We start from the raw sequence: 27,267 nt of genomic DNA on the forward strand, positions 1-27,267 counted from the left end.
TTGATCAAGTAGGAGACAAAAATATAACTTTTCTGGGGATTGAACAAAAATATTAAATCTACTTTTGGGAAATGCGTTTGGGGATCCAAACGCGAGTTTGACTCTTTCCCTGACAACCATATTCGCGTTTGGGAATTGCGTCTGGCGTATTAAATACAACAGACGCATTTCGCATACGCGAATAAGATTGTCGCAAACTCGCATTTGCGAAATGCGAGTCTCGTATTATACGGGAACTCGCATTTCGCAAATGCGGACCACTCGCGAGTCGCCGGCGGCCGAGATCCGCATTTCGAAAATGCGGACCACTCGCGAGTCGCCGGCCCTTTGCACTCTTGGGGGTGTCTCCATTATCCTCCTTCTCTCTGCCTCTGATTCTTCTCTTCACCCACAACAGATAATACAACTCCCCAACAAGCCCCATCAGAATACAACCGAACACAAAGCTCAAACCAATACCCAAACCACTAAAAGATGCCATCTTTACTTGTAAAAACTAACATTCAATTCCACAAACACCTAAATTTCTAAGCAATATAAAAACATATGACCCTTCTATATGATGTTCACAACCTGAAAACAGCAGCTATAATATACTATATTGCCTTGAAAAACGCTAGCAGGGCGCTGCAGAAATTACTGTCTGCGCGTCTGTGGGAGGAGAAAATTTCTTTAGCGCCGGTCGGCCGCCGGCGACTCGCGAGTGGTCCGCATTTGCGAAATGCGAGTTCCCGTATAATACGAGACTCGCATTTCGCAAATGCGAGTTTGCGACAATCTTATTCGCGTATGCGAAATGCGTCTGTCGTATTTAATACGCCAGATGCAATTCCCAAACGCGAATATGGTTGTCAGGGAAAGAGTTAAACTCGCATTTGGGAAATGCGTTTGGGATCCCCAAACGCATTTCCCAAACGTAGATTTTTTGTCTCTTACTTGGTCAAAAGTTGTATTTTAGTCAAAAACCCCGCCCTCTCTTCTCCCTCCTTCCCGGCCGCTCCGCCCGTATCTCCACCGCAAAGTGGTGGCAGAAAAGCTCACATCTCTCGAACCTCCCAATCCTTTTAATTTTCGAGCAATCCACTTTGCATTTACGCTCATAAGCCATCACTCACGGGTTTCAGAAAACACCAGCATCTAACTCATAAACTACCCTCTTTAATAACCCTAGAACCAGAATTCTCTCAAGAATGCCGCGAACTTTGGGCGCAGCTTCGGAGAAGAGTAGCTCAATTGACATTGAGAACACGCGTCTACTCCTCCTTGTCTTCCCGGTAATAAACCGCCCTCTCGAGCGGCATTTTTCGGTGCATTCCAAGATGGGAATGAGCTCAATTTGGTACGTGTTGGCGTAAAAGACGCTTTCTTTATTGTAACTTTTAAGGTGGTGTTCGAATATGTCTTTGGGTGTTCAAAGATTGACTTCGCAGTTATAAAGTTCAGATTTTTTTTTAATATATATTTAGATGATACTCATCGGTTGCAGTATTGTTAGGGTTCCAAAACAGAGTTTATTTCTGCAGTCATGCCCTTGTCAGACTAAGCAATGCCTATTTTTGAGTAGTTTATGTAATTTCAATGAATAATCTTATCTGTTTTAATGTGAAAGGATACCATAATATGTTTAAAGTGTCCTAGGAATGATTGGCTTTGATAGGAAAAACATACCAGCAGGGAGAATCATCTGAACCTTAAACTGGTTGTTATGACAACTTTTGATTTGTGAACTGTATCTAGGCAATATTTTAAACAGTACAATTGGAATTGGCCATTCTGATCTCATTCACTTCCATCAGCAGCTGGGCTGGATTTGAATCTTGAAAGATGGATTCTGATGACTTTAATTTGTAAGCGCTGCATCTGCTGATCTGCAGTGCTACTCTGGCATCGGCTTTTGAATTTTGATACCAGCAGCCTCAAGGTATAAGTATAACTTTTGATCCCCACAGGGCACAGGGTGAATGTATTGCTGAATTCTGTGCAATAAATTAGTATACAAAGTTTCTGAATTAAAAAGCCAGAAATAAGTCACTACAAACAATATAGATCATATAATTTGTCAATAATGCACAAATTTCTTTGTATACAGTTCTACTTTTCTAGCTATGACTTTATTAGCCTATCATACACTCATGATTGATTGTTAGTCTATATTTCTCTCAATAAGACAAGCAAAGACAATGACCAGTCCAGCTAAACATGCCTTTCACTGAAATATATGATAAACTCATTGATTTTTCTTGAAACTGTTTAGTCCAATCATTTGGATTGGATATGCATCACAGAAAGTATAGTTGCTTAGAAATATACCCGAACCCACTGCACATACATGATCTAATATGGAGATGGATCAAAGATTCCAACTTCTTCTAACTTTTGCATCAACTCTCTGTGCCTTGATTTTCTTGGTTCATTACTTTCAGTCAAGGAGACGAGTTGCTGAAATAAGGGGCCGGAGTTTGCCACAACCGGATGGCGCTTTGCCTGTTATTGGCCACCTGCTTTGCTTCAGCGGTGGCAAATTTATTTATAAAGTACTCAGTGACATGGCCGACAAGTATGGACCGGCGATGGCGATAAAGCTCGGTAGTCATCAAGCTTTGGTCATAAGTAGTTGGGAAATGGCAAGGGAGTGTTTCACCACTCACGACAAGGCTTTCAGCGACCGCCCGAGAATAGCCGCTTCTAAGCTTCTTGGCTATGATTATGCTTTCTTAGGGGTGGCTCCTTACGGGGAATATTGGCGAGAGATGCGCAAGATTGCCACTCTCCATCTTCTCTCTAATCGGCAAGTTGATATGCTGAAGCCGATAAGAGCATCAGAACTGGAGACTTCCATCAGGGAGCTGTATGAGTTATGGGTTAGCAGGGGAAATCCTAAGAATGCTGTCATGGTGGATTTGCAGCCGTGGTTTGTAAACCTGATCCGGAACATGTCAGTGAGGATGATCGGAGGGAAGAGGTTCACCGAAGATGGCGTTGATTGCAATAAGGAAGAGGCAAGAAGATGCAACAAAGTGATTAAAGAATTCTTTTACTTCTTTGGTGTGTTTGTGTTGTCTGATTCTTTCCCCTTTCTTGAATGGCTGGACTTGCAAGGGCACAAGAAGTCAATGAAGAGAATTGCGAAAGAGCTAGACAACCTCGTAGGAGGGTGGCTGGAGGAACATAAGAAGAGGAGGATCTCCGAGGAGGGCAAGGAAGCACGCAATTTCATGGATGTAATGCTTGAAATCATGGAAGATGCACAAATTTCTGACTTTGATGCAGATACCATAAACAAAGCTACATGCTTGGTGAGTTCTTGAAAACATTTATGCAAAATTTAAAGTGGTATTATTAGAAGTTATTTACTCGCATATTAACCATCAGGAGTGTTTTGCAGAATCTGTTAATAGCAGGAAGTGATGCAATAGCTGTGACTCTAACTTGGGCATTGTCTTTGCTATTGAACAATCGCGCTATGCTTGATAAGGTTCAAGAGGAGTTGGACACTCAAATTGGAAGAGACAGAAACGTTGATGAATCTGACATAAAGAACCTAGTCTTTCTCCAAGCTGTGGTCAAAGAAACCCTCCGTCTCTACCCACCAGGCCCAGTCAATGGTCTGCGTTCTTCACTCCAGGACTGCACCTTGTCACAGGGCTACCATGTGCCAGCCGGTACAAGACTGGTGATAAACATTTGGAAGATTCATCGTGATGAAAGCATATGGCCTGAGCCAAACGAGTTTCAGCCAGAGAGGTTCTTGACAACCCATAAAGACATTGATGTTAGGGGGCAGAATTTTGAACTCATTCCATTTGGATCCGGGAGGAGATCTTGCCCCGGGATACAACTCTCTTTGCAGACTCTACATATTTCTCTGGCCACCTTGCTACATTGCTTTGATTTCGCCCTCCCATCCGATGAAAAAATAGATATGAGCGAGAGTACAGGGCTCATAAATGTGAAAGCCACTCCTCTTAAGGTGTGTCTCACACCGCGCCTTCCTGCCACTGTCTTTGGGCATTAAGTTTATTTTTATTAACAGTAATGTTGTACCTGGTGATCATCAGTACTCATGTATTAGTCTGCAAATGTTGTTTTTACTCCAAAACACCCAAGTAAATAAAAACCCATGGAACTCTATAGACATGGTGGTTTGTTATTACAATGTATGCATATCTTGCAAACATTAATGTTATTGATTTATGAACAATGTGTCTACTCCATGTATATATTTATGTTGTAAGATACAAATAGACTGACATAATAGACAGACACTGGCTGTTTAACATTTTCTGTCACACATCATATATGCATTAATGCCCAAAGAGAGTAGCTGGAAGGTGTGGCAGAAGATATGCCTTAAGTTTACACAGTAGATTCAATCCACCCAGAAAATTTACAGAAAACATAGTAGCAGAAAACATCCAAAAACTTGTGTTTAACATCAATTCATCCCAAGTTTGGGTAGTTTTTTAACCAACAGAACCATAGTTTCTGTGGTGTGAGGATTAAGCAAGGTGAAGGAACACCTATTCCCATTCTCTATCTTGTTGGCTTCGCAGAAAGACTTCCATCCGTTTATCAGACGAACTCTATCCCCCGAGGATGCTATCGCCATTTTCTGAGGCATCCCGTTTTCATAGCTCAGTTTTATCATCTTTTCATGCAATATTCCGGTGTGCCGAGCAAAAACGATTGGAACAGTCTAAAACAGGTACAATAATATTACAAATAAACAATAAATCAAAGCTGTTAGTTGTGATCCATTTAATTTGCTGCATATCCACAAAAAAGAAATATAATAAGCATATATGCATGCAAATACCATGAAAAATTCATGACTCTTTTGCACAATGATTTCAAAGGAAGGCTGTTTGTCGTTGAGATTCAGTGTACTGAATATACTGCCTCTCGCTTTCCTCACTCCCTCTGCAGCTTCCTTTTCACTCTCGCTGTCAGGGCTTTCTTCCTCCTCATCCCTTTCACTTTCCGTGCTGGAGATTATTTCCACTTTAACTGTCTTATTCTTGTGCCCTGTATCTAAAATAGATATCGAAATTTGTTGAGATTAACAAGAACAAGAAACAATAATAATGGCAGAAAAGTAAAGAAGACAAGAACAAGAAACTATTCCATGTACAATGGGTCTACCAAACCGCTTCAAGACTCTTGAGTGGAATTGAATAATACCTGCAGAGCCTTTGGCCTTCTTGCGAGCTTCATATTCGCCGCAGATTATTGGCTTCCTTTTCTGTTTCTTGGCATTTCCAGAAGCTTCAGTCTCCTCAGATGACTCAGTTGCAGTGTGTTCATCAGGCTGGGGAGGTGAAATTTCGCAACAAGTAGTTTGGCTATAAAGCAATACTTCAAACTCAGAGTTTCCTACAAGAAAAAACATCATATGATCCCCATAGTGTAGGTCGTGATGCTTCGAAAATTCTACCCAATCTGCTCTGCGGAAGAAATACTTTCTCCCTCGTCTTATAATTTGCATATGCCATCGAGATCCACCTTCCGTTTTGAGAGCCCATGAGCGTTCACTCAAGTTTTTCTTGTGAGCTTTCACGAAATCACCAGGTATTTTCTGTTTAATTAACACAAACAAATTAAATAAATGTATATATACAATGAGAGACAGAGTACGTTGAAGTGAAACTTACGATCCTTTGTTGATAATGAGCTTCACCCAGGTAGGTCTTTAAAAAGGAGGGATAAGGATTCACCTTCATTATATTTTTGTGCAGAATGAAGATGGAAAGGAAGAAGAGTTACAGTGAAGTTTTGAGTATGCAAAGCAAAGTTAAATGGAGAAGCTCATCCACTCCAAAACTCCATGACAAATTTGAACATAGACTTCCTTTACCTGAAGGTAGACTTGTTTCACGTTACCTCAGGCTTGTCACCTCAAACTGAGATTTCCAAGAAGATAGCCATCAGCAGGTTTCATTAGAGCATCCATATCAATAGAGTTTTTTTTGAGAATTTTTAGGAGTTTTTGTAAGTTTGATTAGCAAAAGAGAAAATGAGAATGGAGAAAAAAAATTTAAAAAAATGATATTGAAAGGAAAAAAAATTTTAAAACTATGAAAAATCAGACGCGTCTGAGCACGTGCAGTACACGCGCCTGTTGGGCGCAAGTCTTGCCTTTCACTCGAGCTTTTGCGTTGGAATTGGTAGGTTCATTTACTGTTTTAAAAACCACATTTGCAGCAAGTGGTGACGAGAGCGGTGGAAATGGGTGATATACGCACTCCTTTCGGGGCTTTGATACGGGATATTCGTATCCTCTTGCAGCAATTGGTTTCGGTTTCGTTTCAGTTTGTGCACAGGGAAGGAAATCTTCATGCTCATTCGGTGGCAAAGTTGTCTTTATGTCGCCCGTTAAATGAGTTTTTTGAGTTTTTCGATTTTATTCCGAGTTGTTTTCCTTTCTTGTCTTGTTCGAACATTTTGGATTAATATATGAGTTCCCGTTTTGTTTCAAAAAAAAAAAAAAAAACCACATTTGCAGAGCAATCAATTTCATCTATTTCCTCATAGCATCTACATCAAAGCATAATTATATTCTTGAATATTGGAAGAGTGTTTGTCCACTTGGAGGAGAGATAAGGAGGAGAGAGAATATGAAAGTTGCTCCTGTAAATATTGGGGTTATATCAGAAGGTGGGAACTACCTTCTTTACTCTCCATTCGCGGAAAACGTGCGTGAAGGCCAAAGATCCGCCCAGCGGGCGCGTGCAGTGCATTGCGACAGCTTTTATTTTTAATTTTTTTTTTAAAAACCATTTTGTTTTGTTTTGTTTTTTTTTTCTTTTCCTTCCCACTTTCTCTTTTCTAATTACGCTCACAAAAACTCTTCAATTACAGTGAAAAAACTCCATTGATAAGGATGCTCTCATTTCTCTTTCTTCCAAGTTTGCATTCACTGTTCCAATATCCTTGAATAAACCATTGATAAGGATGCTCTTAGGCCTTCTCCAATAATTAAGAGTTTGGTGTAGTTTTTAAGAGATTTTGTAAGTGTGATTAAAAAAGAGAAAATGTGGTGAAGAAAAAAAATAAAAGTAAAAAATAAAACAAAACAAAAAAAATGAAAAAAAAATAAAAAAAGGAGGAATTACGCGCCTGCCTGGGCTCATGATGCGTGAGGCGCAAATTAAATGCCACAGTGGGCCCATTAGTTTCTGCCAAAATCTCATGACTTGCAGGATAAATATTTCTACAAATTTTACCCCTTCCCATTTGTATTAAACTCATGCACTAGTTTTTAGGCCTTTCTCAAAAAAAAAAAAAAAAGTTTTTTAGGCCTAAAAATTTGTGCCAATAATCACTAATGGTGAATGTCTTAGTGTTGTTACATGTACTTCCTAATCTTTACTATCTTACTTTTATTCTTGATGATTAGGTATCTGTGGGTCCTAATGAAATGTCACCATCAAAATTTTATGAGGGGATAATTTTATTTTTTTTTTGGAAATGAGGGAATAAAAATTAGGAGTAGGATTTGTGAGTAAAAATAGTATTTTTCATCTTTTAATGTTGCAAAAATAGTGCATTTTTTAAATTATTTGGCCATATTTGTGAGTAAAAATAATGTTTTTAGCCGTGATTGAGGTTGGCCTTTATTATTATTATTATTCTTTTTTGAAAAAGAGGTTGGCCTTTTGGGAAAGGATTAAGCATCCTCCATTTTATTTTATTTTATTTTTTAAATGATCTATGTTAGAGCATCCTTATCAATGTAGTTATTTCGCGGTTTTTTTAGGAATTTTTTGTAAGTGTGATTAAGAAAGAGAAAATGAGAAGAGAAGAAAAAATAAAATAAAATAAATTTGATTTGAAAAAGAAAAAAAAAATTGAGTCTTGACGCGCCCGGTGGGCGCAATTGTTCCACCCAACGCGCACCATGCGTAGCTTTCCTTGAAATTTGTGGTCTCAATTTATTGTCGCAATAACTTGGTTCTTGCAGAACAAATTTTTTTTTCTCTCACCTGATTTCTCTCTCCTCCAAGTAGATCATTACTATTCCAAAACCCCCATAATATCCATTGATATATATGCTCTTATTAGGCACTAAGCACCTTGTGCTCAAACGGCATAGAGGCGTTGTTGACTCTTTGTAGTTTTTGAAGAATGTGATTATGAAAGAGAAAATAGGGAGGGAGAAAAAAATCAAAGTTGAATTATTAAAAAAAAAAGAGAGAAAAAAAAAACAAAGTTGAATTATTAATTTAAAAAAAGAAAAAAAAGAAAAAAAAAGAGATAAGTCAATATATTCACGCGCGCACGCGGTAGCAACCCAACTGCTCATTTCCGTCCCGACCCACCCTAGCCGACCAAAAATCGGTCCTCTTTGTGGTTTTTGAAGAGTTTTTGTAAATGTGAATAGGAAAGAGAAAATGAGATAAAATAGTGGAGGGAGAAAAAAAAAGTTGAATTATTAATTTAAAAAAAACGATCAGACAATGTATTCACGCGCACACCATAGCAATTCGACTGCTCATTTTTGTCGGAACCCACCCTGGCCGACCAAAAATCAGTCCTCCTGCAAGGTACTCATCTTTTCTCTCTCCCTTCCCTCACTTCCACATCATCCTCTTTTTCTTAAAAAATGTTAAAGAACCCCTTATTGGGGAAGGCCTTAAGAAGCCTGACGAATCTGTGACTCATTTGTTCTGGAGTGTCGGGTTGTTGCGCAGGTGTAGGTTGTGGCTGGTGTATCTTTTAACACAACGGTACGGTGTCCAGTTTTGCTTATGGGTTGGAATATGTGTTCACTACGCTAGACATGCCCAACTGTTATAAGTTGGCAATCTTGGTGCGTGTGACACTCCGATATTTTAAACCATCTGATTTTACTAAAAATATTCTCGAAAATAAAAATTTATTTTTCAATTCTAAATATTTCAGCACGAATACTCTCAAATCAATTATTTTGTTACAAATTATCAGATACTGCAGAGTAACATGGTAAGTAGTATTAAAATTATTTTTATTAAACAGGGTTGTCGTTTATTGTACTTTTCACATGAAAAATGCATGACATCTTAGCATTATTGCACTTTTCACATGAAAAAATAATGCATGACATCCATTTTAGGGTGGGTCTATACAAATACAAGTCCACAAAAAAGACTATCATTCTTATTTTTTTTGTGTGAAATGATTTGATATAAACCCTATGTGTTCCAAAATAATGTAAATAAGTGGTGTATAAGTCATCTTAAATTTCAATGAAATATATGATAGTTAAGCTTGTTGATTTTCTTGAAATTGTTTACTCCGATCCGATCCAACCATTTGGATAAACTTCCCTTCCATATAACCTTATTTAGCTTTTCATGGATCAAACATTCCAAATAATCCTTGTAACGTTTGCATCAAGTCTCTGCGCCTTGATTTTCTTGGTTCATCATTACTTTCAGTCAAGGAGACGAGCTTCTGAAATAAAGGGCCGCCGGAGTTTGCCACAACCCGATGGCGCTTTGCCTGTTATTGGCCACCTGCTTTGCTTCGGTGGCGGCAAAATTATGCATAAAGTACTCGGCGCCATGGCCGATAAGCATGGACCCGAGGCAATGGCCATAAAGCTGGGCAGTCATAAAGCTTTGGTCATAAGTAGTTGGGAAATGGCAAGGGAGTGTTTCACCACTCACGACAAGGCTTTTAGCGACCGTCCGAGAATAGCCGCTTCTAAGCTTCTTGGCTATGATTATGCTTTCTTCGGGCTTGGTCCTTACGGGGAATATTGGCGACAGATGCGCAAGATTGTCACTCTCCATCTTCTCTCTAATCGCCAGGTTGAAATGCTGAAGCCGATAAGAGCATCAGAACTGGAGATTTCCATCAGAGAGCTGTATGAGTTATGGGTTAGCAATGGAAATCCTAAGCGTGGTGTCATGGTGGATTTGCAGCCGTGGTTTGTAAGCCTAATCCGGAACATCTCAGTGAGGATGATCGGAGGGAAGAGGTTCACCGGAGACAGCATTGATTGCAATAAGGAAGTGATTAGAGAATTCTTTAACTTGTTTGGTGTGTTTGTGTTGTCTGATTATTTCCCTTTTCTTGAGTGGCTGGACTTTCAAGGGCACAAGAAATCCATGAAGAGAATTGCGAAAGAGCTGGACAACCTTGTAGGAGGGTGGTTGGAGGAACATAAGAAGAGGAGGATGTTGGAGGAGGGCAGGGGAGCGCAGGATTTCATGGATGTAATGCTTGAAATCATGGAAGATGCACACATTTCTGGGTTTGATGCAGATACCATAAACAAAGCTACATGCTTGGTGAGTTCTTCAACAAATTTAAAATGGTATCATTAGTTCATGCTTGCAAAGCTAGGCACTAATCGGGCAGCGAAAGAGCCGAATGCCTAGACAACCTAGAGATCCTAAGCGGCCTAGGGCCCCTATGAGGCTAACTGAAAAAAATACAATGCATACGTATCCCCTATGAGGCTAACTGAAAAAAATACAATGCATACGTGTGGGTATATATATATAGTAGAGCTCAGGTGTGGCCGGGTCTTTTCGTGCGGCTGGTGCAGTTGGTGCGGTTTACACTACTCAATGTTAAAAATGCACCACTCAATGTTAAAAATGCATCATTCAATGTTAAGAAATGCATTATTCAATGTTACGAAATGCACCACACAAATATGCACTATTAGGTACACATCACCAAAAACACACCACTAAGTATGAAAAATACACCACACAATTCATTGTGGTGCATTTCTTAACATTGAATGGTGCATTTCTTAACATTGAGTGGTATAAACCGCACCGACCGCACGGGAAATCGTGGCCATATTTGAATAGAAATATATATATGTGTGTGTGTGTGTGTGTGTGTGAAAAAATTGTTGGGTGTTCGAGGCGCCTAGCTAGCACTTAGGCAACTGTTAATCGGCACCTAGATGTCCGTATACTTTTTTATTTTATTTTTATATCTTAAAATTTGTTTAAAATTTTTTTATTTGTATGAGTTGATAATATGATAAACTATTTAATACTTTAATAGTTAATACTAAAGTTTAAAATATTAACCTAAAAAAAGTTTGAACAATTTAGGGTTATTTCACTTAAAACGATGTGGTTTTGAGTGAAATAATGCATTAAAAAAAAGGGAATAATAGCTAATCGACATACTGTGCAACCTAATCGGCGGCTAGCGTTTAGGCGGCCGCCTAGACCACCAATTATGGTGACAAACTAGGCGGTCTGATAGCGCCTAAGTGCCGATTAATCGGGGTCTAAGTGGGATTTTTGCAACATTGATGTCATTTACTGCAATAATATTAACCACCATGAGTGTTTTAATTTGCAGAATATGTTTGTAGCAGGAAGTGATATAATAGCTGTGACTCTAACTTGGGCATTGTCTTTGCTATTGAACAATCGCACTATGCTTGATAAGGTTCAAGCGGAGTTGGACACTCAAATTGGAAGAGACAGAATCGTTGATGAATCTGACATAAAGAACCTAGTCTTTCTCCAAGCTGTGATCAAAGAAACCCTCCGTCTCTACCCACCAAGCCCAGTCAATGGTCTGCGTTCTTCACGCAAGAACTGTACCTTGTCACATGGCTACCATGTTCCAGCCGGTACAAAATTGTTAGTAAACGTTTGGAAGATTCATCGAGATGAAAGCATATGGCCTGAGCCTAACGAGTTTAATCCAGAGAGATTCTTGACAACCCATAAAGACATCGATGTCAGGGGCCAACATTTTGAACTCATCCCATTTGGATCCGGGAGGAGATCTTGCCCCAGGATACAACTCTCTTTGCAGACTCTTCATATTTCTCTGGCCACGTTGCTACATTGCTTTGATTTCACCCTCCCATCCGATGAAAAAATAGATATGAGTGAAAGTGTAGGGTTCATAAATGTGAAAGCCACTCCTCTCAAGGTGTATCTTACACCGCCCCTTCCTGCTACCCTCTTCGGGCATTAAGTTTACTTTCGCTTTTTAGTAAGAGTAATAATGTTTGTACCTGGTTATCAATACTCACGTATGAGTCTGCAAATGTTGTTTTTACTCCAAAACACCCAAGTAAATAAAAAACCATGGAACTCTGTGTAAACATAGTGGTTTGTTACAATGTATGTGTATCTTGTAAACATTAATGTTATTGAGTTATGAACAATGTGTCTACTCCATGTATATATTTATGTTGTAAGATACAAATAGACTGACATAATAGACAGACACTGGCTGTTTAACATTTTCTCACACATCATAAATAAGCATAAAGCATGCATGCTAGAACAGGAATCCAACGTTTCAGTACACAAAAAAAGTCAAAAAGCTTGCAAAAATCATACACAGTAGATTCAATCCACTGGACCCAGAAAATTTACACAAAACATAGTACTTAGTAGCAGAAAACATCCAAAAACTTGTGTTCAACATCAATTCATCCCAAGTTTTGGTAGTTTTTTAACCAACAGAACCATAGTTTCTGTGGTGTGAGGATTAACCAAGGTGAAGGAACACCTATCCCCATTCTTTATCTTGTTGGCTTCTCGGAAAGACTTCCATCCGCAGATCAGATGGACTCTCTTCTCCGATGAAGCTATCTCCATTTTCTGAGGCGTCCCATTTTCATAGCTCATCAGTTTTATGATCTTTTCATGCAATATTCCGGTGTGCCGAGCAAACTCCATGGGAACAGTCTAAGAATAAGGAAACAATAAATTAAAGGTGTTAGTTGATCCATTTAATTTGCTGCATTTGCATATATATCCACAAAAGGAAATATAATAAGCATGCATGCAAAATTTATGACTCTTTTTCACAATGATTTCAAAGGAAGGCTGTTTGTCGTTGAGATTCAGTGTACTGAATCTACTGCCTTTCACTTTCCTCACTCCCTCTGCAGCTTCCTTTTCCTCTCGCTATCACTGTCAGGGCTATATTCCTCCTCATCCCTTTCACTTTCAGTGCTGGAGATTATTTCCACTTTAACAGTCTTATTCTTGTGCCCTGGATCTGAAATAGAGATCCAAATTTGTGGAGATTAACAAGAACAAGGCAGAAAAGTGAACAATCCTTTCTGGTATGAGACATACTCATATTCCTAATCCATATATGAGACAAATTCAATATGCTAAAAAATAACTCAATGATTGGGTGGAATTGAATAATACCTGTAGAGCCTTTGGCCTTCTTGCGAGCTTCATACTCTTCGCAGATTATTGGTTTCCTTTTCTGTTTCTTGGCATTTTCAGAAGCTTCAGTCTCCTCAGTTGCAGTGTGTTCATCAGACTGGGGAGGTGGAATTTCGCAACAAGTAGTTTGGCTATAAAACAATACTTCAAACTCAGAGTTTCCTACGAGAAAAAACATCATATGATCCCCATAGTGTAGGTCGTGATGCTTCGAAAATTCTACCCAATCTGCGCTGCGGAAGAAATACTTTTTCCCTCGTCTTATGATTCCCATATGCCATGGTGATCCACCTTCTGTTTTTAGAGCCCATGAGCGTTCACTCAAGTTTTTCTTGTGAGCTTTCACGAAACCACCAGGTATTTTCTGTTTAATCAAACACAAACAAAATAAACTAAACTATATATAGAATGAGAGACAGAGTACGTTGAAGTGAAACTTACGATCCTTTCTTGAGAATGAGCTTCACCCAGGTAGGTCTTTAAAAAGGAGGGATAACCATTAGGATTCACCTTCATTATATTTTTGTGCAGATTAGAATGAAGATGGAAAGGAAGAAGAGTTACAGTGAAGTTTTGAGTATGCAAAGCAAAGTTAAATGGAGAAGCTCATCCACTCCAAAACTCCATGACAAATTTGAACATAGGCTTCCTTTACCTGAAGGTAGACTTGTTTCACGTCACTATTGGCTTGTCAATTCAACTGATTAACTGAGATCTCCAAGAAGATAAGGCCACCAGCATGGTTCATTAACTCATTAGTTTGATTACTTACTGTTGTGTAATAATTTTTTTTTTAAATTGTTTTTTATAATAACTTATGATTTCCAAAGAATCACTTATCAGCTAATTGTTAATTTATTAACCATTTTTCTATAATCTATTAATGCTATCAAGACAACTAGTTACATACATTAACACAATTAGCTAACCGCTGTTTACCAAACACTTTCAGTACAGTTTTTAGAAATTATTTTGCCTCAAATCCACCAAAATGATGTAATGTTGTCATCCTCCGAAATGGTATAAGTGCAATCTCATGAGGTTTTTTTCTTAAGCTTTTTGTCACCCTAGCATTCACCTTATCATCTATTATCTCATGCAATCTCAAAATTTCATCTTCCCATTAGTTTTAGATTTTTTTTTTCTTGATTTTTTGTTAATCCACAATTTTATTTCACTATATTTTAATTATTTCTTTATTTATTACCATTATAGAAGTTACAAATGCAATTATTATTTTATTATATTTAAATTAAACATGTCAAAATTAAAATAAATTTATAATTATAAAATTTCAATTCAAATAATATGGTATCAAAATTATATACTATATTTATATTGCATAAATTTTTTAAAAATTTAACAACAAAATTAAATTTAAAAATATTTTAATTCAAAAAATAGCAACAAAAAAGAAAAAAAAAAGAATAATAAACAAAAACAAAACCATTTCAAAGCGTGTATAACGTGTCCCGCTAAGTGACCTGTCACCATTAATTTTAAAGTATTATTCATGTAATATTCTGTATATGACAACGGAGGACAAATAAATGACATGCAAGACCCGTTGCGAGCAATGGAAAGTCTTATTCACACGACTAATGGCAAGGAAGTTGCAAGAATCTTTAAATGGACTTATACATAAGTTAAACAATACAAAGACCAGGCTTTGGAAACTTGGGGATAGGAGTTAAGTTGAATATGTCAATTTGATTGCGGTCTAAGATTGAGTTTCAATGAAGCTGACCAATAATGAGAAACGAGTCTTATAAATAAAAATTGAATTCAAAATTCAATTGCTCACTGGTCCCTTGAGATAAGATAGTAGCTAAATTTTAGACTAGATTTTAGTTATGTTTTACACATTATATCACACATTTTCTCTCACTGGGTTAGTTGTGAATAATCACAAAGATTTTCTCAATAATTATAATTAAAGAAAGATAACAGAACGTATGAGCATTTATCGCATTCCATCCAGGGAGTGTGAAAATATCATTTCTCAATGCTTTTATCATTTAGCAAGAGAAGTGCAGCAATATGCCTTTGAGCTTTTCCTGATTCATAGATTTATAGGCTGATAATAGGGCCAAATGACAAGAGAGAGAGAAGGGAGATAGATAATCAATATCACAATATCGCTATAAATGTGCATTTGGTTTTGAGTAGGATGGCCGTTTTGAGATTTGGTTTGACCTTTCGAGTTTTAAAAAATTAAATCATTCTGTTTAAAATAGAGTTCAGTTCAATTCGAAATGGTTCGGCTCATTTCGATTTAAAATTCATAAATTTCAACATTTCTTAATTTTTCAAACATACTAGCAAATTAAATAATAAATATTCACATAATCACATAATTTATATCCAAAATGTAAACATTATATAACAAAATAATAATTCTAAGTACAAATTGTGGGGTAAAGAATAATTACAGCAAACAACAAAAGTATTCAAAGTTCAAGCATACTATTAAGTACTAATTGTAATGTAAAAAACAAATTTAGCAAACTACAAAGTGCAAAGTAAATAACAAACTATAAAAAATCAAATAAAAAATTTAAGAAAGATACAGTAAGAATATGAACTTAACAACAAAACAAGCAGAAAAACTTGAATTTACTTCATTATTTTTATCATTATTTAAATTAAATGATATTCAGTTTGATTTTTATTGAATCGTTCTATTCGATTTTAATCGAACCATTCAATTGACAAGAATCTCTAACTATTGATATATTATAAGTTCGATTTAAATTGTCCAGCATAGTTTTGAATCTTTGCCTTTAATTTGGCTTCCTGAAGAGAGAGAGAGAGAGAAAGCTTTAAGTTGTTTAAAGAGTTTCAGGTGATTGAAGCTTCGAAGGGAGAAAGACACAGCGAGCGAGCGAAGCTCTTTCAGAATAATTTCTCCGCACAAATTCCGGCTTTTCTGGTCACTCTTGTTGTCCATTTGTGGGGGATCTGGAAGTTTGGGTTCTCAGAATTTTGAGGTTTGACTCCTCTCTCTACTGGCTTTGTTGAAATTTTAATGTGAATGTAAGTTGACCTTCCCTTAATCCCTTCTATGCGGTGGGGTTTCGAAAAAAGATCAGTCTTTGAATCTTAACTTGTTTTTTAGTTCTTCAATTTTTCTTGCAGTTTTGTTTAATTTTATTGCCTTACCCTGCGATTTCTTCTAGTTTGAAATGAACTGCTAGATTCAGTGAATTTATCTTGCTAAATCAGTAAATACCGTTCTCGCTAACTTTAGATTTTTCCTTTTGCTCTTTTCAGATAGCAGAATCTCCGGTTTCTGAATCTTCAAAAAAGGTCAAATCTGGGGTGTTTTTGTGTTTCCAGTCATTCTTTTGAGCCCAAATACTTGGTCTTTGCATTTGAATATTGCATAAAGCGAAGGATTCCTGGCTTTCCCTCCTAAGACAGGGTGTTTGGTTTTTGAAAACAAAGAGCTCTCATCCTGGGAAGCTTTAAGATTTATTCCCTTTTGCTTTTTTGAAGAGAGAGTTTGAAACTTGGCCTCCTTTTCTAGGGTTCTTGTTTAATGGGCTAAGTGTACTGCTGCTTGTCTCTGGTGTTAAACTGGAGCTTTATTCAGTTCTTCTTTAGACATACTCTGTGTGATTGACTGTACAGAAAAGAAAGCTTTCATGCATCTTTCATTATGGAAGCCAATATCTCTCTGTGCTGCTCTGATATTGGACAAAAAGAGCAGAAAGAAAGATGGGTCTAACCATTCCTCAGAAGAAGTTAAGAGGAACCCATCAATTCTGAGGAAAGTGATAGAACACAAGCTCAGGGAGGCTCTTGAGGAAGCATCTGAAGATGGGTCTCTTGTTAAATCCCAAGGGATGGACTCTGAGGCCATGGAAAATCAAGATGAGGGCTTGGGGAGATCGCGGTCACTTGCCAGATTACATGCCCAGAAGGAATTCCTCAAAGCCACTGCTCTTGCCGCAGAGCGCATATTTGAGTCAGAAGACTCCATCCCGGAACTCATCGAATCCTTTTCCAAGTTCCTCACCATGTACCCGAAGTACCAGTCATCGGAGAGGATTGATCAGCTGAGGTCAGATGAGTACTCTCACCTTTCTGGGTCTGGTCCCAAGGTATGTCTTGACTACTGTGGATTTGGGCTGTTTTCGTTTCTTCAAACTGTTCACTATTGGGATTCATCTACATTTAGCTTGTCTGAGATTACTGCCAATTTGAGCAATCATGCTTTATATGGGGGTGCTGATAAGGGTACCGTGGAACATGATATTAAAAGCAGAATAATGGATTACTTGAACATCCCTGAGAATGAGTATGGCCTAGTTTTTACTGTTAGTCGAGGATCTGCTTTTAAATTGCTGGCTGAATCATACCCTTTTCACACAAACAAGAAATTGTTGACAATGTTTGATCATGAAAGCCAGTCGGTTAATTGGATGGGTCAGGCTGCCAGGGAGAAAGGTGCCAAAGTTTACAGTGCGTGGTTCAAATGGCCGACCCTCAAGCTCTGTTCAACTGATTTGAGAAAACAAATTTCAAACAAAAAGAGGAGAAAGAAAGACTCAGCAACTGGTCTTTTTGTTTTTCCTGTTCAATCTAGAGTTACCGGTGCAAAATACTCCTATCAATGGATGGCTCTGGCTCAGCAAAACAATTGGCACGTCCTGCTTGATGCTGGTGCACTAGGTCCCAAAGACATGGATTCCCTTGGATTGTCTTTGTTTCGACCAGATTTCATCATCACCTCATTTTATAGGGTGTTTGGGTATGACCCAACTGGTTTTGGATGTCTTCTCATAAAAAAATCTGTGATGGCGAGCCTTCAAAATCAGTCTGGCCATGCTGGCTCTGGTATAGTGAAAATTACTCCGGTTTACCCCTTATATTTGAGTGATTCAATTGATGGTTTCCCTGGATTGGCTGAAGATGGTGAAGCTGGAGGGGATAGTGAGGTTATCAAGGAATCTCGGCCAGGGTCTCAGTTGCCTGCCTTTTCTGGCGCTTTCACATCTGCCCAGGTCAGGGATGTATTTGAAACAGAGATGGAGCATGATAACAGTTCAGATAGGGATGGAACAAGCACAATATTTGAAGAGACTGAAAGCGTATCTGTTGGTGAGGTAATGAGAAGTCCCGTGTTTAGTGAAGATGAATCATCAGATAACTCACTGTGGATAGATTTGGGGCAAAGCCCATTGGGTTCAGATAGTGCTGGCCATCCAAATAAACAAAAGATTTCCTCTCCTGTACCGCCATTTTGGTTTGCCGGTAGGAGGAATAATAAGCGTCTATCTCCAAAACCTTCGAAGGTATTGAACAGCCCAATGTATGACAAAGAGGTGAACCCAGGGCATCGTGAAGACCATATGCTATCATTTGATGCTGCTGTGCGTTCTGTGTCTCAAGAATTGGACCATTTCCAGGATATTCCTGAAGAAGAACAGTTCACTGAAGGAAATCTTGGTTCAAGAGAATATAGGACCCCAAATAACCGGCTTGTTCATGAGATAGAAGAAGTGGGAACTAGAAAACCTCATCAAATGAACTCTGCTGTGAAAGGGTATGGTCTTAACAAGGCTTCTACCTCTGAACATTTTCAAAATGGTTCGACCTCTGAGATATGTCGTGAGATTAAAGATAGTGCTATAAGAAGAGAGACAGAAGGTGAATTCAGATTGCTCGGGAGAAGGGAAGGGAACAAATTTTCTGGTGGTAGATTTTTTGGCATAGAAGAGATTGATCAACCTGGGAGCCGGGGAAGAAGGGTTTCCTTTAGCATGGAGGATAACCACAAAGTTCGTCTAGGTCACACGCTGGAACCTGGGGAGTTATCAGCCACGAGTCTAGATGATGATGAGTACATCAGTGATGGGGAATATGATGGGCAAGAATCAGACAGGAGAGAACCCGAGATAATATGCAAGCATCTGGATCATATAAACATGTTGGGTCTCAACAAGACTACTTTTCGATTACGGTATCTGGTTAATTGGCTCGTGACCTCATTGCTGCAATTAAGACTGCCTGGTTCAAATGGTGAGGACAGTGTATCACTTGTTCACATCTATGGACCCAAAATAAAATACGAGAGAGGTGCCGCTGTTGCTTTCAATGTGAGAAACAGCAATTGGGGTCTTATAAGACCAGAAGTTGTGCAGAAACTGGCCGAGATGCATGGTATTTATCTTGGCATTGGCATCCTCGGTCACATTCGGATTCTAGATAGTTCAAAACAGCAGCGTGGAGCTTCAAATCTCGAAGACACTGCACTGTGCAAGCCAATGGACAATGGCAGGCACGACGCAAAAAGTGGGTTCATCAGAGTCGAGGTCCTCACTGCATCACTCGGCTTTCTTTCTAACTTCGAAGACGTGTACCAATTGTTTGCTTTCGTGGCTAAATTCCTCAACCCAAACTTCATCAAACAGACTCTCCTCCCTACTGTCGCAGAAGAGGCTGACGCTTGAAACCCGAATTCGATTTCAATGCTCGAGCTTTCTTGTGCTGCAGGACAAAGATGCAGAGACGTGCTGCCTTAAAGTGGATGGCAAGATTCAAGGTGGATTCTTTAGCAGCACCCTCTGCCTCTTTGATGCAATTTAGGATAATTTGTTGATTCTTGTTTTGATTTCTCATATTCAGCTTTTGGGATTCTGATGTGGAGTTGGATTTAGGAATTTGTATATCTTTAGGTAGTCATGACGAACTAAAGCATATATCAATGGGTTCATCATCCTCTCAACTACATTTTGTTATTTACAAGGCTGTTGTTCTCTGCTGTATATATACATATCATTATTTCTTGAACTTCTGGCTTTTTTTCTACAGTTATGATGTCTTTCATCTCCTCTACCTGTTAAGTAATGCTTATGCATTCTTTCTGTTTTGTTTTCCTTTGAACATAACATGTGAAAAACTAATAATATCAAATACAACTATGTAATTGTATCTGATACTATCAGAATCTTTTTTTTTTGCCTTGAGGTGTCTTAAACTAGCTCTAACTGTAGGAGACACCATAAGTCCACACCATACTCAAATTAATCTCCGTACTATACTCAAACTAATCTCTGTATGCACCGTCGAACTTGAGTAAAAATCAAATTGTGCATTTGAAATGAATTGGAATTAGTGTGACATATATGAAGGGCAACCCCTTTGGAGGGTAGCTTTATAAGGCATATAATGAAGGGGCACACAAATCTTATTTGGTAATAATTGTGTCTTGGTTCATTGCACTATGACTGCTACTTTTTGTGGTTTGGATGGGTTGGTTGAATCTGGTGCATGATATATAGGAGAGGCTAAAATGGCGGGGGTCCTCACCTCAACCATTACCTTTTCATGTTTGGGTTGGTTGAAGCTGCTACATAGGAGAAGCCTAAAATGGTGGGGGTCCTAAACAAATCATTTGTAGGGTCGATGTGACATAGCACCATTGTTTTAGGACATGGTCTTTTTGCTTCATCCTTCACGTGCGCCCCAACTCCTCATCTCAACAACCAAACCAACCGAAATTCGCAATAAAAATTTTTAAAATTTTATGTCACTAAACCATAAAGTCTTTGGCATCAGAATAATAGTCTAATACTTGAGAAATTATATTTAAAATTTATTTCTAGTGATAAGGTGGAGGTTCGAATCTTACCATCTTTGTTAGATAATCTCTTTGTGAACAGAAGTGCATAGGTTAGGCTCGAAAAACAAAGAAGTGCAAAAAGATATTCTTTGGATTTTGGTGGCAGTCCTAATCTGATTTGGTAATCTATAAGCATAGGTGCAGCAGGCAGGCGTCTCTCTACTCTTGCAGTCATTCTTGGTGACACGTGTCTGCACTCAGCAATTTCAGTTGCAATGCATTTCTGATTTCATCTATGACAGTACCAGCTTATATAGCTCAAAGATTAGCAAAATCTTAATTACCAAAACTTGTAATTATAATTCACAAGCGAAATGAAGCTTGATTCTCTCAATCCCAATGGCTATCCATCTTTCTTTATCATCTACAAGCCAAGGGTGAAAATCAGCTTTTTGTATCTCTGGCATTTGGTTTCTGCGCCCTTACTTTCCATCAAGAAAACATGTGAATTTGAATATAGTCCAGATAGACCCCAAGAATTTGTTTAGTCATATTGAGAAACCAAACGACAATCTATCTCTTTATTAAACTCATACGTTTTTTTTTTTCTTTTCCAACAACTGAACTAAAACCAAATACTCCGTATCATTCAGGAATTGCTTATTTATGTTTCTTGAAGTTTTTTACTTGATGTGACAAGCCAAACTAACACATCAAAGAAGTCTAATCATCATCATGTATGTTCAAATTTCTTACTGTTCTAAGTATGGGAACCGATGATCTTCCCTATTTGTAACTTCTTCTGTACAAAATACTTGCTGGGTTTCTGCAATCAGTACAAATGAAGGTTAATCCTCATGGCTACCCCTCGTTCATGAAGACTTATGTTGGTGAAACACGCTACTGGGAGAGAATTGTAAGTTCGATCTCTCTGTATATATATAAACACCATATTTGTTCTTACTTTAGTTTAATTTGTGTTTGATTAAGCAGCAAATACCCTCTAAATTTGTGGACACTCATAAGAACAACTTGGGTAAAAGCACATGGGTTCTGAAAACAGAAGATGGAACATCATGGTCCATGGAGATCATACGAGAAGGAACAGAATATTTCTTCGGCAGAGCGGATTGGGAGAAGTTCGCAAAGCATCACGACCTACGATTCGGAGACCAGATCATGGCTTTTCTTGTGGGAAATTCTGTGTTTGAAGTTATGCTTTACAACCAAACTACTTGTTGCCAGATTTTGAATCCCAACCCTAACCACACTGCTAATGAACCATCAGAGATCAATGAAGCTTCAAAAAATGGCAGGAAACACAAGAGGAAGTATGAATTTCGCAAGAAGGCAAAAAGTTCAGATATCAAAGATGAAATCTTTGACACCAAGAATGTAAAGCAAGAAGATGGGGTGCAGATTAATAGATTCAGTACTTTTAATCTCAACGCGAAATGCCCTTACTTCGAAACCATTATAAAGATGAGTCACCAGACTTTCATGGTACTTAGCTTCGTGCATATTATATTTCATTGAATCATTGTTATGCAGATTAATATTATCTCTTTTAATATAATGTTCATATTGTTTATATTCATAATGTGGATGTTACCATGTTAGTGTGTTCCTATGGATTTTGCACGGGAGACGGGAATAATTCATCAGAAGAGAATCGAGCTGAGAGGCGAAAAGGGGAGGAGGGAGACAATGCAGGTCGAGCGCTTACACAATAGAGTCAAACTGAGCAAAGGCTGGAAGTCTTTTAAGAAAGCTAACAAAATAAGGAGCGGAGACAAGTGTTCGTTCACTTTGGTTAATCCCGATTGTCTGTTTGTTAAAAAACTCCGCCACTAGAGCCGATCAGATAAGAATATCATCAGCTAGCCATGGCTGCCCATGAATTGATGATAACTGGAAGCTGTTGGCCCTCGTTTTCGATCTTTTCTGTTGGTCTGTATATCTAAATTCTGTTGGCATTGTTTTTGCTAGCTTTTGGCTTTTGTTTGTTTTGACTGCAAAACAACCATTTCGGTTACAAATGTTGGATTCAATCTTTTTGTTCTAGCAGGTGTGCTTGTCTGTTCTTGTGGTTTATGTATGGAAGATGGTTAAACTAGCTTTATAAACAGTGATTGATAGATTCCTAATTTACATAGTTGTAGTTGGTATTAGTTGTTTTTCACATGTTATGTTCAAAGGAAAACAAAACAGAAAGAATGCAGAAGGATTACTTAACAGGTAGAGAAGATGAAAGACATCATAACTGTAGAAAAAAGGGCAGAAGTTGAAGAAATAATGATATGTATATATACAGCAGAGAACAACAGCCTGGTAAATAACAAAATGTAGTTGAGAGGATGATGAACCCATTGATATATGCTTTAGTTCGTCATGACTACCTAAAGATATACAAATTCCTAAATCCAACTCCACATCAGAATCCCAAAAGCCGAAAATGAGAAATCAAAACAAGAATCAACAAATTATCCTAAAAATGCATCAAAGAGGCAGAGGGTACTGCTAAAGAATCCACCTTTAATCTTGCCATCCACTTTAAGGCAGCACGTCGATCTCTGCATCTTTGTCCCGCAGCGAAAGAAAGCTCAAGCGTTGAAATGGCGTTCGGGTTTCAAGCGTCAGCCTCTTCTGCGACGGTAGGGAGGAGAGTCTGTTTGATGAAGTCTGGGTTGAGGAATTTAGCCACGAAAGCCCACAATTGGTACACGTCTTCGAAGTTAGAAAGAAAGCCGAGTGATGCAGTGAGGACCTCGACTCTGATAAACCCGCTTTTTGAGTCGTGCCTGCCGTTGTCCATTGGCTTGCACAGCGCAGTGTCTTCGAGATTTGAAGCTCCACGCTGCTGTTTTGAACTATCTAGAATCCGAATGTGACTGAGGATGCCGATGCCAAGATAAATACCATGCATCTCGGCCAGTTTCTGCACAACTTCTGGTCTTATAAGACCCCAATTGCTGTTTCTCACATTGAAAGCAACAGCGGCACCTCTCTCGTATTTTATTTTGGGTCCATAAATGTGAACAAGTGATACACTGTCCTCACCATTTGAACCAGGCAGTCTTAATTGCAGCAATGAGGTCACGAGCCAATTAACCAGATACCGTAATCGAAAAGTAGTCTTGTTGAGACCCAACATGTTTATATGATCCAGATGCTTGCATATTATCTCGGGTTCTCTCCTGTCTGATTCTTGCCCGTCATATTCCCCATCACTGATGTACTCATCATCATCTAGACTCGTGGCTGATAACTCCCCAGGTTCCACCGTGTGACCTAGACGAACTTTGTGGTTATCCTCCATGCTAAAGGAAACCCTTCTTCCCCGGCTCCCAGGTTGATCAATCTCTTCTATGCCAAAAAATCTACCGCCAGAAAATTTGTTCCCTTCCCTTCTTCCGAGCAATCTGAATTCACCTTCCGTCTCTCTTCTTATAGCACTATCTTTAATCTCACGACATATCTCAGAGGTCGAACCATTCTGAAAATGTTCAGAAGTAGAAGCCTTGTTAAGACCATACCCTTTCACGGCAGAGTTCATTTGATCAGGTTTTCTAGTTTCCACTTCTTCTATCTCACGAACAAGCCGGTTATTTGGGGTCCTATATTCTCTCGAACCAAGATTTCCTTCAGTGAACTGTTCTTCTTCAGGAATATCCTGGAAATGGTCCAATTCTTGAGACACAGAACGCACAGCAGCATCAAATGATAGCATATGGTCTTCACGATGCCCTGGGTTCACCTCTTTGTCATACATTGGGCTGCTCAATATCTTTGAAGGTTTTGGAGATAGACGCTTATTATTCCTCCTACCGGCAAACCAAAACGGCGGTACAGGAGAGGCCATCTTTTGTTTGTTTGGATGGCCAGCGCTATCTGAACCCAATGGGCTTTGCCCCAAATCTATCCACAGTGAGTTATCTGATGATTCATCTTCACTAAACACGGGACTTCTCATTACCTCACCAACAGATACGCTTTCAGTTTCTTCGAATATTGTGCTCGTTCCATCCCTATCTGAACTGTTATCATGCTCCATCTCTGTCTCAAATACATCCCTGACCTGGGCAGATGTGAAAGCGCCAGAAAAGGCAGGCAACTGAGACCCTGGCCGAGATTCCTTGATAACCTCACTATCCCCTCCAGCTTCACCATCTTCAGCCAATCCAGGGAAACCATCAATCGAATCACTCAAATATAAGGGGTAAACTGGAGTAATTTTCACTATACCAGAGCCAGCATGGCCAGACTGATTTTGAAGGCTCGACATCACAGATTTTTTTATGAGAAGACATCCAAAACCAGTTGGGTCATACCCAAACACCCTATAAAATGAGGTGATGATGAAATCTGGTCGAAACAAAGACAATCCTAAGGAATCCATGTCTTTGGGACCTAGTGCACCAGCATCAAGCAGGACATGCCAATTGTTTTGCTGAGCCAGAGCCATCCATTGATACGAGTATTTTGCACCGGTAACTCTAGATTGAACAGGAAAAACAAAAAGACCAGTTGCCGAGTCTTTCTTTCTCCTCTTTTTGTTTGAAATTTGTTTTCTCAAATCAGTTGAACAGAGCTTGAGGGTCGGCCATTTGAACCACGCACTGTAAACTTTGGCACCTTTCTCCCTGGCAGCCTGACCCATCCAATTAACCGACTGGCTTTCATGATCAAACATTGTCAACAATTTCTTGTTTGTGTGAAAAGGGTATGATTCAGCCAGCAATTTAAAAGCAGATCCTCGACTAACAGTAAAAACTAGGCCATACTCATTCTCAGGGATGTTCAAGTAATCCATTATTCTGCTTTTAATATCATGTTCCACGGTACCCTTATCAGCACCCCCATATAAAGCATGATTGCTCAAATTGGCAGTAATCTCAGACAAGCTAAATGTAGATGAATCCCAATAGTGAACAGTTTGAAGAAACGAAAACAGCCCAAATCCACAGTAGTCAAGACATACCTTGGGACCAGACCCAGAAAGGTGAGAGTACTCATCTGACCTCAGCTGATCAATCCTCTCCGATGACTGGTACTTCGGGTACATGGTGAGGAACTTGGAAAAGGATTCGATGAGTTCCGGGATGGAGTCTTCCGACTCAAATATGCGCTCTGCAGCAAGAGCAGTGGCTTTGAGGAATTCCTTCTGGGCATGTAATCTGGCAAGTGACCGCGATCTCCCCAAGCCCTCATCTTGATTTTCCATGGCCTCAGAGTCCATCCCTTGGGATTTAACAAGAGACCCATCTTCAGATGCTTCCTCAAGTGCCTCCCTGAGTTTGTGTTCTATCACTTTCCTCAGAATTGATGGGTTCCTCTTAACTTCTTCTGAGGAATGGTTAGACCCATCTCTCTTTCTGCTCTTTTTGTCCAATATCAGAGCAGCACAGAGAGATATTGGCTTCCATAATGAAAGATGCATGAAAGCTTTCTTTTCTGTACAGTCAATCACACAGAGTATGTCTAAAGAAGAACTGAATAAAGCTCCAGTTTAACACCAGAGACAAGCAGCAGTACACTTAGCCCATCAAACAAGAACCCTAGAAAAGGAGGCCAAGTTTCAAACTCTCTTTTCAAAAAAGCAAAAGGGAATAAATATTAAAGCTTCCCAGGATGAGAGCTCTTTGTTTTCAAAAACCAAACACCCTGTCTTAGGACGGAAAGCCAAGAATCCTTTGCTTTATGCAATATTCAAATGCAAAGACCAAGTATTTGGGCTCAAAAGAATGACTGGAAACACAAAAACACCCCAGATTTGACCTTTCTTGAAGATTCAGAAACCAGAGATTCTGCTATCTGAAAAGAGCAAAAGGAAAAATCTAAAGTTAGAGAGAACGGTATTTGCTGGTTTAGCAAGATAAATTCATTGAATCTAGCAGTTCATTTCATACTAGTAGAAATCGCAGGGTAAAGGCAATAAAATCAAACAAAACAGCAAGAAAAAATTAAGAACTAAAAAACAAGTTAAGATTCAAAGACTGGTCTTTTTTCCAAACCCCACCACATAGAAGGCAAGGTCAACTTCTATTCACATCAAAATTTCAACAAAGCCAGTAGAGAGAGGAGTCAACTCAAACCTCAAAATTCCGAGAACCCAAACTTCCAGATCCCCCACAAATGGACAACAAGAGTGACCAGAAAAGCCGGAATTTTGCGGAGAAATTCTTCAGAAAGAGCTTCGCTCGCTCGCTGTGTCTTCCTCCCTTCAATCACCTGAAACTCTGAAACACCTTAAAGCTCTCTCTCTTTCTCTCTCTCTCTCTCTAGCTTTTCAGGAAGGCAAATTAAAGGCAAAGACTCAAAACCAAATGCACATTTACTGCAGTTGGGTGCCCAAGAACATAGCGATATTGATTATCTATCTCCCTTCTCTCTCTCTCTCTCTCTCTCTCTCTTGTCATTTGGCCCTATCATCAGCCTATAAATCTATGAATCAGGAAAAGCTCAAACGCATACTGCTCCACTTCTCTCGCTAAATGATAAAAGCATTGAGAAATGATATTGACTTTCACACTC

The 27,267-nt window shown here is 38.9% G+C and overlaps 6 protein-coding genes across 8 annotated transcripts; 4 read left to right on the forward strand and 2 right to left on the reverse strand.

The window, feature by feature from the left end:
- Window positions 1–1,818: 1,818 nt before the first annotated feature.
- LOC116013849 (xanthotoxin 5-hydroxylase CYP82C4-like) lies at window positions 1,819–4,218 on the forward strand. 2 transcript variants are annotated; one of them, XM_031253800.1, is made up of 3 exons: window positions 1,819–1,921; window positions 2,424–3,296; window positions 3,386–4,218. In XM_031253800.1, exons 2-3 carry the CDS (start codon window positions 2,547–2,549, stop codon window positions 4,013–4,015), a joined length of 1,380 nt encoding a protein of 459 aa, XP_031109660.1. In that variant the 5' UTR covers window positions 1,819–1,921; window positions 2,424–2,546; the 3' UTR covers window positions 4,016–4,218. The 2 variants fall into 2 exon arrangements, with proteins under 2 accessions (XP_031109660.1, XP_031109659.1); XM_031253799.1 differs by lacking the exon at window positions 1,819–1,921 and having other exon boundaries at window positions 2,267–3,296.
- A 217-nt stretch (window positions 4,219–4,435) lies between these two features.
- LOC116012101 (B3 domain-containing protein REM9-like) lies at window positions 4,436–5,720 on the reverse strand. The gene is made up of 5 exons (XM_031251568.1): window positions 5,652–5,720; window positions 5,503–5,575; window positions 5,182–5,373; window positions 4,817–5,031; window positions 4,436–4,696 (listed from the first exon to the last, which is right to left on the reverse strand). Exons 1-5 carry the CDS (start codon window positions 5,718–5,720, stop codon window positions 4,436–4,438), a joined length of 810 nt encoding a protein of 269 aa, XP_031107428.1.
- A 3,540-nt stretch (window positions 5,721–9,260) lies between these two features.
- Window positions 9,261–12,158, forward strand: LOC116014287 (cytochrome P450 CYP82D47-like). The gene is made up of 2 exons (XM_031254314.1): window positions 9,261–10,274; window positions 11,317–12,158. The coding sequence occupies exons 1-2, from the start codon at window positions 9,333–9,335 to the stop codon at window positions 11,944–11,946; spliced, it is 1,572 nt and encodes a 523-aa protein (XP_031110174.1). The 5' UTR covers window positions 9,261–9,332; the 3' UTR covers window positions 11,947–12,158.
- Window positions 12,159–15,962: 3,804 nt separating this feature from the next.
- On the forward strand, window positions 15,963–19,961 carry LOC116012809. 2 transcript variants are annotated; one of them, XM_031252481.1, is made up of 2 exons: window positions 15,963–16,199; window positions 16,437–19,961. In XM_031252481.1, the coding sequence occupies exon 2, from the start codon at window positions 16,811–16,813 to the stop codon at window positions 19,619–19,621; it is 2,811 nt and encodes a 936-aa protein (XP_031108341.1). In that variant the 5' UTR covers window positions 15,963–16,199; window positions 16,437–16,810; the 3' UTR covers window positions 19,622–19,961. The 2 variants fall into 2 exon arrangements, with proteins under 2 accessions (XP_031108341.1, XP_031108340.1); XM_031252480.1 differs by having other exon boundaries at window positions 15,963–16,153.
- A 1,142-nt stretch (window positions 19,962–21,103) lies between these two features.
- On the forward strand, window positions 21,104–22,880 carry LOC116014065 (B3 domain-containing protein REM17-like). Its single transcript, XM_031254053.1, has 3 exons — window positions 21,104–21,649; window positions 21,727–22,236; window positions 22,354–22,880. Exons 1-3 carry the CDS (start codon window positions 21,575–21,577, stop codon window positions 22,585–22,587), a joined length of 819 nt encoding a protein of 272 aa, XP_031109913.1. The 5' UTR covers window positions 21,104–21,574; the 3' UTR covers window positions 22,588–22,880.
- A 137-nt stretch (window positions 22,881–23,017) lies between these two features.
- Window positions 23,018–27,267, reverse strand: LOC116012774. The gene is made up of 2 exons (XM_031252431.1): window positions 26,829–27,267; window positions 23,018–26,547 (listed from the first exon to the last, which is right to left on the reverse strand). Exon 2 carries the CDS (start codon window positions 26,171–26,173, stop codon window positions 23,363–23,365), a length of 2,811 nt encoding a protein of 936 aa, XP_031108291.1. The 5' UTR covers window positions 26,174–26,547; window positions 26,829–27,267; the 3' UTR covers window positions 23,018–23,362.

Source organism: Ipomoea triloba, chromosome 3 (genome assembly GCF_003576645.1).
Source record: "Ipomoea triloba cultivar NCNSP0323 chromosome 3, ASM357664v1".
Lineage (NCBI taxonomy): Eukaryota > Viridiplantae > Streptophyta > Magnoliopsida > Solanales > Convolvulaceae > Ipomoea > Ipomoea triloba.